This window comes from Procambarus clarkii, chromosome 31 (genome assembly GCF_040958095.1).
Source record: "Procambarus clarkii isolate CNS0578487 chromosome 31, FALCON_Pclarkii_2.0, whole genome shotgun sequence".
Classification (NCBI taxonomy): domain Eukaryota; kingdom Metazoa; phylum Arthropoda; class Malacostraca; order Decapoda; family Cambaridae; genus Procambarus; species Procambarus clarkii.
Window position 1 is genome coordinate 22,552,943 of NC_091180.1, and position 12,038 is coordinate 22,564,980.

Consider the following 12,038-nt stretch of genomic DNA (forward strand, 5'->3'; position numbering starts at 1 on the left):
TGAACCCAAGTTTAGAACATCTTAAACCCAAGTTTGGGACATCTTAGACCCATGTTTGGGACATCTTAGACCCAAGTCTGAGTTCCGCATAACACTGGGTTTGGTTTAGTGTTGGGTTTAGCGCCTATCATCTTATGGAAAGTAGTGAAGGCAACAACAACAGCTCTAATGATCAAGCAGCAAGAACCCATTAGTCCTGAACATACTCCAGGACTAAAGTATACTCAAGTGTATATATTCCGAGAAGTGGGTTATACCTCTCAATGAATATATCCTCTGTATAACAGTCATTAGTGGGTGACTTGTTGAGAAAGTCAGCTGCTGTGTGTGTGTGTGTGTGTGTGTGTGTGTAATTACCTAAGTGTAGTTACAGGATGAGAGCTACGCTCGTGGTGTCCCGTCTTCCCAGCTTAGAAGAAGTGTTCCCAGCAGTGTGTGTGTGTGTGTGTGTGTGTGTGTGTGTGTGTGTGTGTGTGTGTGTGTGTGTGTGTGTGTGTGTGTGTGTGTGTGTGTGTGTGTGTGCGTGTGCGTGTGCGTGTGTGTTAGCTGCTCAGTGTAGTAAAGTCCGTTACAATGGATTCTTTCAGGGCATCGGGGCTACCAGGGGGTATATTGTTTGACCGTCGTAGCTTCCTCGTGAAGAATCTAGAGTCAGGAGCAGAGATGGATGGCAGGAGGGTCGTGTGTGTGTGTGTGTGATGTCGTACGATCCATCGAATGATAACTGATAATGTTGTACATCCATACGATGAGACTCGATCATTACTGGAGACTGTACAGCTTTGTCCGCCCCAACTGCCACCAAATTGTATATCCTAGTCATGCAGTCCCTCCTGGTGACCCCTGCCACCTGCCCACTCTGATGACCCCCCCCCCCACCCTGAGGTGAGACAAGGTCAAAGGGGCGACTTACATAGAACGACGATCTCAACTTCGGCTTCGTCCTTGCCGTGCCTGTTGGTGGCGATGATCTTGTAGGTCCCCGTCTGCTTCCTCTTGGCGTCTATCATGTTGAACTTGGTGTTGTAGTCCACATTGACGATCTCAATGTTGCTATCCTTCACCTGCAACACGCAATTTGTGATGTAATACAATGTTACTAACTTCAATATTACATAAGTGGAACTTAAGTTCAGAAACAAGAAGACAATCTACAAGAGACCAAAAACAATCGAGCTCTTTTGCCTGGCTAGCAACTGGGTTCTTAGACTCCCTCGCCAGATGGTCTATAAAGTTAATAGCTTAATAGATTACCAAATGGATGTAGGACTTCACGAACTTGCAACTCAGTACCAATTTTTAACCCTGATAACTAGGAACTCATAAGATGACCTAAGAACTGCAAAGCCTGAGCGTGAAGAACTAGGGGGAAGACATCATAGGGCTCTTACCTCCTGCTCCTTGAGAACCCATTGGACGGATGGAGGAGGTTCACCCTCGATGTTGATATCGAACTTGACATTGCGGCCAGCCTTGATGGTCGTCTGCTTGAGGTGGGTGCGGTCAATGCGGGGCTTAACTGGTAGGAGAGACCATGACAGCATGAGGGGGGAAATATTCTAGATAGTTTATCGACTAGATATAAAGACAGAGATGGACATAATATCATACACATCGGTGTGAGAGACTTACGAGCCTTATGCTTGACCAGATGGTAGTCAGTCGGCTCAGACTCTGGGGAGTTGCCGGCCTTGTTGACGGCCACTACCCTGAACTGGTACTCGGCCCGGTGCTTCAGCCCGCCCACCTTCGTCTCTACGGGCGTGCCGGGCTTCAGCGGCTGGATCACGTCCTGCTTCAGCTCCGCGGCGACCTCCCAGTCCGGCATGAATCTGAAGAAGGTCATAAAGATGACTCACGCTGACACTAAGTGACAGTACGACACTCAACACTATCTTCTTCTGCATAAAACTTAACTTAAACAGACATACTTCAACTAACCTCAAAGGAAGATACATACCCTCAAATCACTAAAAAAACAGATGCTGACTAAAAAAGAAATAGGCCTACAATCTCTCAACTTATTCTCAAAAAGTAAGACTCATCTAACTAATTTTAAAATTAGTTACAAGCTTAGATCTAAACTCTTCATTAAAATAGAAAACTGCTTCAACTTACTAAACAACCACTAAAACGCCGTTACTTAACCTAAAGAAAGAAAAATACACTCCCTATGTTCACTCCAAAAACTGGTACCCGCCATCCGCTCACTCCGAACCTCTAAAAGTCAGCCTCGACTCAGTCCGAGGAGTCCACATCTGAAGGTAACACTCACTTGTCCTTCTTCTGGACAATGTACTTCATGATGGGGGCGCCACCGTCGGACTCCGGCACCGTCCACTTGAGGTCCACCGACTTGTTGTCGTAGTCGACGATCTCGGGGCGACCCGGGGCAGTGGGCACGTCTGTAGGGGCACGGCCAATATTGTCAGGGGGCAGCAAACACGTCACGTCAAATATTGAAGCAGAAGCGAGGGGGGGGGGGAATGTTTCCAACACTAATTTGTACATATTTACCAATTCACTCCAAAATATATATGAACTGCGAGATGGGGGATGAATATTGTGTATATTAAGAAGCAATTCGACGGATAGGTGGAAGTGAACAAGCCTGAATAGGGGAGGAAAGGTAAGGTGCATTAGGAGAAGGCACTAAGGCATTGCGACTATATAGCACTTGGAAGGGATATGAGGATAAGGATTTGGGGCAGGATGGAGGGAAGGAATGGTGCCCAACCACTTGGACGGTCGGGGATTGAACGCCGACCTGCAAGAAGAGAGACCGTCGCTCTACCGTCTAATCCAAGTAGTTAAGTTTTGGCAGGGAAATACAGGTCGCTTCGTACACAAGAGAGGTTGCTAATTAATTTTAAAATCTACTAATTTAACCTAAAAGTCCCATCACAACCCAACCTAAACCAGCCCAACCTAACGTAACGGAACCCAATCTAACTCAGCCTAACCTGGAGTCCAACAACTTGGACTGGACAGTAGAGCGACGGCCTGGCTTCTTGCAGGTCGGCGTTTAATCCCCAACCGTCCAAGTGGTTGGCCACCATTCCTTTCCCCCGTCCCATCCCAAATCTTCATCCTCGTATATGCTTCAATGTGCTATAGTCATAATGACTTAGCAGCTGCTTCTGATAATTACCTTATCATCACTCCACCCTAACTTAACCCAGCACCATCTATTCCCAGTACCGTATATTCAGTTTTAATGCTAAGAAGACGAGCCATGTGCGAGAACCCTGAGTACGTTTCAACCGGACACCGAGAAAGGTTGGAAGTAGGGAAGGGGGGAGTGGGGAGAGGGGGAGGGAGGGAGAGAAGGAAGGGAGTGTAGAGAGAGGGGAGGAAACGAGGAGAAGGGGGGGAAGGGGGGAGGGAGAAGAGCTTACCGTAGGGGTTCTTGGCGAGGATAGCGCCGTCAGCCTCCAGTGGATCAGAGTCGCCTTCGTCGTTGACAGCAGTGACACGGAACTTGTACTGGTGTCCGGGTTCGAGGCCCTCCACGTTGAAGTATGGAGGAGCCAGAGCTCCGGGGCACTACGGGGAGGGAATGAGGTCACTCAAGGCACAGTGCCGAGGCTTGGGCAGGCACGAGACACCCTCCAAACCCCGGCGGATATCTCTCGGAGAGCAATATTAGTGTCAGAATTGGAGACAGAGTAGAATGAAATCGAATTAAAAAAATAAAGCTCGAAAATAAAGAGAGTCCGAATAGAAATGAAACCAGAAACAGACAGTACGCACTGAGCGAGAAATGTGCGGCTGAGCGAACTTCGGGCGATTTAAGGAACACTTTTTCTGATACAGTTATGTTTAATAATGTAGATTTTTACTTTAGTTTAAGCGCGGTGGCTTTTAAAAAGTTTAACCAAAGGAGACTAGAGAAAACGGACGTCAACCCACCTTGCCGCATCTGACCCACTTGCCAGTTGCCAGGTCCATCTTCTCCACCTCGTACTCCTTGATGGGCATGCCTCCGTCGTCATCGGGCTTCTCCCACTTGAGTCTGCAGCCGGTGTCGTGCACGTTGGACACCTCCAGAGGACCCTTGGGCTTGCTGGGCTTACCTATGGCACACATCACTCATTAGCGCTCCTTGCAGATGCCAATACAGGTACAAGTATCACACACACGTCAACACAGGGGTAAAACACCGCAGGAATGGGTCATATAAGGCCTTGTAGCGAATAATTATTCAGACAAACAGGTGATGAAGTGAAGCAGACTCTACGAACAATCAACAGTGAAGGAAGTCTTAATTTCTCCTACAAAAATTGACACAAGATAATAGTAAATATAAAGTTCTAAGGCCAATACATGGTGTAAACACGTGTGGTGAAGGTGTTAGGTGTCTTGAGCCCGACCACTTCTCGGCTCACACACACCAGAGAGAACCAGCGCTCAAGTACTTACCCAGAACCACTAGCTCCACCGTCTCGCTATCTTGGCCATTGCGGTTCTCGATTTTGAGAGTGTAGAGACCGGCGTCCTTCCTGGTGGCGTCGGTGATGGAGATTTCGGTGTGGTGGTCGGTGTTCTCAATGTGGATCCTGTCGGTGTTGGAGAGGACGTTCTCCCCTCGGGACCACGTCACGTCGGGATCAGGTTCGCCCACATAATCCACTGCCCACTTGTGACTGCGGCCCACCTTGATGGTCACCGACTTGAAGTTGGTACGGTCGATACGAGGCTTGCCTGTGAGAGGACCGGAAAACCTTAAACATGTCATCGTGCTCCTGCATGTCACATGGCAACTCAAGTGATTACAAAGTAAAACGATGGTAACAATATAGACACGATCATTTTATGCGTCACTTACGGTTCTTGTGCTTGCAGAGGTGGTTGTCAGTTGGCTCCGAAGCTTCTCCGATACCTGCCTTGTTGGCGGCCTTGACACGGAAGCTGTACACGGTTCCTTCCTTGAGGCCGGGCACCTGAGCCTCGCAGTTGGTGTCCTTGGTCTGAACCACTTCCTTCCAATCCACCGAGAGCTTGTCCTTCATCTCGATGTGGTAGTGAGTGATGGGCCGGCCACCGTCCGACTCTGGGGGAGTCCATCGCAGCACGACCATAGTGTTGTCGTAGTCGATGATCTCTGGCTTGCCCGGACGGGATGGCTCGTCTGCGGGGACACTAACATTACTTACCGTCCAATGCTAAAGTCATCAGAGGTCTTGCTTGAGGGGGGTAAGTTGACCAGCTCACAACTAAAGCACAAAACAGCTCCATAATCTTCCTAATTTGATTCCTTTTTGAAAACCCCAACTTTATACTTTAGAGTTTAGATGATCCAAACGTCTCTACCCGTACATTCGTAACTGAAAACCAATTTAAAGAATAAGTTTTTTATCTCGGTCCTCAAGCCACACCCATAAAGATCTAAATTTAACTTGGGCAAAATGAAAGCGTTTCGGAGCGTGTAAAACAACCCTTGTGGCTGTGTAAAGGAATACGATCCCTTGGTGTATCACAATGAAGAAACAGACGAGGCAAGATATAAGCCTATCCTGACTGGCACACCGCTGATACCTAATTAAGATTGAGACATTGGATAAGTGAACTGTTAGACGTAAACTAGTATACAGATTGGACAGGCGGACATTTGGTCACGCAAAAGTACCCGGGCATGAGTGGATAAGAGTCCCCACCTGATCACTCACCGTAGGGGGCGCCAGGGAGGGAGTAAAGAGTGTTCCCACATCACTCACCGTAGGGGTTGCGAGCCAAAATAGGTTCATCGTTCTCCAGGGGTTCAGATTCTCCCTCCTTATTGACAGCTTTCACCCGGAACTTGTATTTCTTCTTGGGCGTCAGGCCGTCAACGGTGAACTCCTGTTTTTCAGGACCCACCTGAGAGGATGAAAGCAGATCCTGATTATCCGGACCTCTGAGCAGAAAACAAACACCCACTTAACCGACCCCTAATTTCGAAGAAAGGTAGCGTTCTCGACGATCAAGTCTAACGGTGAGTTAGACCTTAAAGGAGTATTTTCTTCACCACACTGAGGGCAAGTAGGCCTGTTGTTCTCTAGCTTCCTGAGGGTAAGTATAGCCTATTAACTAGCTTCCTGAGGGGGAATTAGACTATTCACTCTTTTCCTGCGGGAAAGTGAGCCTATTCTAGCTCACCTATACTAGCTTCCTGAGGGGAAACTAGTTTATTGTTACCTTAAAGAGGGGTCGTCGTTTCTACAAGGCTGGTTTAATAGTCATCTAGAGAGGGGGAAATGTTTAAATACGTAGTTTACTGGATATTTTTATATGGATAATGGCTTGTTTAGTGAACTTTTAATCAGGGAAAACAAAGTTCATGACTACCCTAACATGGAAACCGGTGTAGTGACCACCTTAGCTGGGAATGTTTTTTATAGTGACAATCTTAAGATGGTAAACCGGTTTCCTAGAAACCTTATCAGGGGGAGAAACAGTTTACTGATCGCCTTAATATGGAAGCCGATTTAGACCACTTTAACAGAAAACGGGCTTTGTGACCGCCCTAATGTAGATGCCGATTAAGAGACTCATAAAAATAGGGAAATTGGTGTAATTAACAAGATAGTAATAGGAAGGTGGCTGAGTAAATTGCTTTACTAATGGGGCGAAAAATGACGTTATTTTTAATTCCTCATGTTTGTGAATGGAAGTTATTTTAGTCATTTATTGATGCAACTGCCGTACGGAGTCCAAGTCAGTTTGGATTTTATCTTCCCTTTAAATGCACTCCTTAGAAGCTATTTAAGAAAACTAAATACAACAAAAGATATGGTTAATGATAATTTACCTCTACCATAAAATACATCGAAATGAAATGTTAATTGTGTTGTATTTTAAGTATATACAGGGTTGTTATTTAATGTGTTATATACGCATGGTAATTATAGATGGTGTTATCCTACTTGGCAAAACAGAGGAGTTTACCTAAGCCTACTTCATACTATACCTCGCGGCTACCGCTCACACTCTGCCTCACAGCCAACATCATAGTCGACTTCAAAGTCTACTTTAGTCTACCTCATTGTCTCTATTACAATCTACCTCATATTAAGTATCAGTTGACCCTCATAGTCCACCTTATATATATATATAGTCTAAGACAGTATATACCTATATAGTCTGCCTCGTGGGGGGCTTGATTCAAGAAGCAGTTACGCAAGTACTTACGAACGTGTACATCTTTCCTCAATCTTTGACGGCTTTGGTTACAGTTATGAAACAGTTTATTAGCATGAAAACTTGCCAATCAACTGTTGTAATTGTTATAAACAGCCTCCTGGTGCTTCGGAGCTCATTAACTGTTTAATAATTGTAAACAAAGCCGCCAAAGATTGAGAAAAGATGTACAGGTTCGTAAATGCTTGCGTAACTGCTTCGTGAATCTAGCTCAGGAGTATGAATGGCTTGCCATCAAGAACTGTTGAGTGTAAACCACGCAGCAGATCAACGAGTCCAGCCTCCTTGTCAACAGTCAGACAACAGTAATATATGTGGCCACGTGTCCCGTTACTGTTGCTACTAAACTGAAGCAGTGACAAGAATGTTCTCACCGTTGTCGTGTTGAAGCGAGGCAACGGTTAACAGAGTGTTGTCACCGTTGTCGTGTTGAAGCGAGGCAACGGTTAACAGAGAAACAACGGGAAGAGAGATCATTACATTTGTGGGTGACGCTTCGCTTGTAAGGGTTTTATGACGGGAGTTGATAACCTGAGAAATGGACCGGACTTCCTTCTTTCGTCGGTGATTGAGGGAGATAGCAGCATGATGATCTACCATGAGGAGTTGGTAGCATTAAGATCTACCCAGAGGCATACACAAAGCTTGGAACACCTTGTCCCCCCCCCTAACCTGTAAATCATTTTCTTACCGCGTATAAATGTTGTCTAGTTGAGACCTGAAGAAAGCCCTTACATGCTAAGCGTCATGTTGACACAAAGGCTAAACTTGTGGTCGTGTTTCTCTCCACCGTGACTCTTCAACACCTGGGAGAGTTCAGTCAACACTACCTGTAGAGCCCAGTCGAAGCAGAGTACGAACTACAGTTGTCGTTTGTTGTACTAGATTCAGCAACTCGGGACGAAAGTTCCAAGTAGCGCGGGCTATGGAGAGGCCGTAGTGGACTAGGAACTACGGTACTTGTGTCCAATGTTCAGTCAAGAGTGCTGCAGTCGTTGTCTCAACTGTATCCGGTATAGTAAGGAAACTGTCCAGTGTAGAGTCGTATCAGTGTTAGGAGGGTGGTTCTATACAGTGTAAACCATTCTACAGCTTGTTACAGGGATTCTTTACGTTGTACAGACCTACCGGGATGGCATAGATATAATGGCTCTCCCCTGTGTACAGTCTCTTGGGGCTCTTAAGAGAGTGAAGCATCACGTCTAGGAAAAAAAAAAAGCTACCTGGACGTGAATCAGTGACTCCTGTGGAGGACTCCTGTAGGAGCCTTTACGGTGAGTGGAGCTGCTGGCGTGTGTTGGGGCGAGGATGGGAGCCCGGGAGAGAGAGGCCCGCTGAGGAACCGCTATGTACTGTGGGAGGGAGAGGGACACCGGGGAGGTCACACTGGGGTCACGCTCAGGGGTAGGGTGTGGCGGGGAAGCGGTCCTCGGCCGCTCACCACGACGCTTGCCCGCCCGCCGCTGCCTCTCTTCCTCTCCGTGTTGGTGTTTTGAGTGCTGGTGTTTATGCGTGTAAAGTGGAGCTGAGTGAGCGGCTGTGGTGACGGCCACAAACACATGTATATATCACTGAAGCAGAGTGATTAGGGGTGTACATGAGTGACCCCTGGGAGGCAGACACTCAAGGTGTGTGGGTGTCTGCATAAACCACACACAACAGGTCATTAATATATGCATGCATGTCTTCATGTGTATGTATAACAAGCGGCAAGACACATCGGACACGGTGAAGGAACGGATTAACATGTATTATCCGGACGCTAAGTCAACACGGCCAGACACACACACCCACACAAACTATAACCCATCCACCAGCTCCGTCCTCCACGCCAGTCGTATCTTAGCTATAACCAGCACCTTGATTTATCAAACATCTATCCACTAACGAAACCTGTACATCTCCCAACTATTATGGCATCTGTGTTTACATTTATTAAACATTTTAGGAATGTCAAACTCTACATAACCGAAGAATATCATGATTATAAACAACATATTGTATGTTTGTACGATGTCGGAGCTTCGAAGCTCATCAGCTGTTGAATCAATGTAAACACAGCTGTCATGATTGAGGAGACTAACTACCATATTCTATTAAGTTGCCCGAACTGTCTCTCTCTACCCAAGTTATGGGGACACACGCACACGCAGAGTTAACAGCACATGTGCACAGTAGCCAAGTTACCGACAAACACGCACACCAACTTATCAGGACACGCTCACGAAAAGTTACAAGGATACGTACACGCCAAGTTACCAGGACACGCACATAAGTTACTGGGACACACACACACACACCAAGTTACCGGGACACGCACATAAGTTACTGGGACACACACACACACCTAGTTAACAGAACCCGCATGCAGAAACCCGGTACATGTACACACCAAGTTACTGGGACACGCACACACACACAGGAACCAAGTTACGGGGACACGTACACAGTAACCCACATACTGGGACACGCACACACACAGTAACCAAATGACCGAGAAACGCACACACACACACACACACACACACACACACACACACACACACACACACACACACACACACACACACACACACACACACACACACACACACACACACACGCCCAGTAAGCAAATGACCGAGAAAGAAGATACAATATAAACCGTTGGGCCGGCTTACCTCGCCAGCCGGGATCCAAGCCCCGGTGTCCATGTCCATCTTCTCGATGACGTAGCCCTCGATGGGCAGGCCGCCATCGTCCAGGGGCTTCTTCCACTTGAGGGTGACGTGGTCGGCGCGGATCTCCTCCGGGAAGAGCGGGCCTTCGGGCCTGGTGGGTTTGCCTGACGGAACACACATAGACGTAAGAGTAGCGTCATGTTGATCACACGGGGAAATATATATGGAGTAATTTGCATTCGAGTTTGTTGTTAAACACACTTGTTCTGTTGTCATCATAGTGGTTTGAGGTGGTATGGGGCGTGTATAGATGGTGCTGGTATAGTGCTTTGTCCATGTTTTTTGGTTTACTGTATAGTGGAGAATGAGAGAGAGAGAGAGAGAGAGAGAGGAGAGAGAGAGAGAGAGAGAGAGAGAGAGAGAGAGAGAGAGAGAGAGAGAGAGAGAGAGAGAGAGAGAGAGAGAGAGAGAGAGAGAGAGAGAGAGAGAGAGAGAGAGGGAGAGAGAGAGAGAGAGAGAGAGAGTGAGTGAGTGAGTGAGTGAGTGAGTGAGTGAGTGAGTGAGTGAGCGTGTGTGCGTGTGTGCGTGTGTGCGTGTAAGGATAAGAGGACGCATCCCCAGACGTACCAAGCACCACCACGTCCGCCTCCTCCTCACACTCGCCCACAGAGTTGACGAGCTGAAGCTTGTACTTGGCGGTGTCGGAGCGGACGCCCTTCCTCAGCGTGAAGACTGTGTTCCTCTCGAACTGCTCGATGGTGATCCTGCCCATGGGAGATACAACTCGTCACGCCTCAAGTCATATGCATCGCTTCTAATTATTTACAAAGTCATGCATGTGCCTAAAAACATCTTAAGGAAGGGGGAGGGAGGGAAGCTAATCAGAGATTGGAGATGAAACACGGGTCTGATCTGAAGCAAAGATGATTGGGTCTTCCGCACCGTTCGCGGTCGAGGGGGAAGGGGGGGGGGGGTGGAGGGAAAGGGGGCGGGGACCCAGGATTAAATGATGAATAACGGTGCCGCTGACTGGATTTAAGATTACCATGATCATCGATATTTATTATTTCCCCAAAACTATCTGGTAAAAGTGGTATGTGATTTGCCAGGACGGCTGGGAGGACGGAGAGACCCCCCCCAAGGGTCCTTGGGCGGGAAACAGAGTGTGTACGTCAGTAAGCAGCTGCCAGTGTGGGCACTCACCTCACTCTCGTGTACTGAACTGATGCAGCCAAGAGTAGCACATCTTACGTCATAATAACCTGTGGCACACCTGCCAGGAGCAAGCACGGAGCTCCGCCACAACTGTAACACTGTTTATGTAGACGGAATGCAACGCAACGGAACTTTTACAACAAGGACCTTCAACAAGGAGACATTATCTTAAAACAATGTGTATCACTGACAATAATCATGCACTAATGTATTTCTTAATATATTTGAAGCATGCGCGTACGTTTAGCTATGCATGGCATATAACTGTATACTTAGCAAAAGCTCTAACAAGCTCACCACGCCACGGGTTAGCTGCGATCTTAGCTCCTTAAACATCTAATAGTTTGATATATTACAGCTTGAACTGTACCAATATATGCAAACCCTTGCATCATAATTATATCTAGCAGAGCGAACAAAAAAATTAAACGCAGAGTTTAAACCATTTACCAATCCAGAATGGGCCGTCCACCACCAAGGGAGGAGCGGCGCCCATGCACACACATAGAAATAAACAAGTTTTGTGGTAAAACACAGCAGCCTCTCTCAGACCAGAACCACGTTCCAGCAGGAGGGTGTCGTCAGGAGCGACCCGCCTCTCTCACTAGGCACGAGCAGGCTTGGCCGAGGAGCAATGCTACCCGACCCCTTCCTCCTCGTTCCTGGAGTAGACGACGTAGGCCTCCACGTCTGAACTCTGATGTGGGCCTCGCAGCTGCCCCTCATGTCATGGTCACCTGTTTTAGAAGCATCATGATGACCTTCAAGGATGTCACAATGACCTTCCTTAGTGATCTTCAAGAGTGCCTGTCTGCTACCCTTTCTTGAGGCACCATGATGTTTCTCAGAACTCCTTCGGTAACCTTCAGTAATGTGCAGCAGGAGCTGCGCCTACTGGCGACCTTGATGCGTCTACACAAGGCAGCAGCTGCCAAGCCTCACATCGAGCACCACTCAGAATTCGATTCCAAGTGAGCCGCTTGC

At 47.5% G+C, this 12,038-nt stretch overlaps 1 protein-coding gene across 21 annotated transcripts in view; it reads right to left on the reverse strand.

Annotated features, from left to right (window-relative positions):
- bt (projectin protein bent) overlaps positions 1 to 12,038 on the reverse strand; it is a 157,986-nt gene that overhangs the window by 63,051 nt on the left and 82,897 nt on the right. For all 21 annotated transcript variants that reach the window (XM_069334528.1, XM_069334530.1, XM_069334529.1 and 18 more), the window contains 11 exons: positions 10,467 to 10,603; positions 9,840 to 10,003; positions 5,718 to 5,859; positions 4,829 to 5,131; positions 4,423 to 4,704; positions 3,913 to 4,076; positions 3,399 to 3,546; positions 2,276 to 2,405; positions 1,633 to 1,832; positions 1,392 to 1,519; positions 914 to 1,064 (listed from right to left, as the gene is read on the reverse strand). In XM_069334528.1, the coding sequence (XP_069190629.1) occupies positions 914 to 1,064; positions 1,392 to 1,519; positions 1,633 to 1,832; positions 2,276 to 2,405; positions 3,399 to 3,546; positions 3,913 to 4,076; positions 4,423 to 4,704; positions 4,829 to 5,131; positions 5,718 to 5,859; positions 9,840 to 10,003; positions 10,467 to 10,603 (1,949 nt within the window). The remainder of the gene's footprint in view (positions 1 to 913; positions 1,065 to 1,391; positions 1,520 to 1,632; positions 1,833 to 2,275; positions 2,406 to 3,398; positions 3,547 to 3,912; positions 4,077 to 4,422; positions 4,705 to 4,828; positions 5,132 to 5,717; positions 5,860 to 9,839; positions 10,004 to 10,466; positions 10,604 to 12,038) is intronic.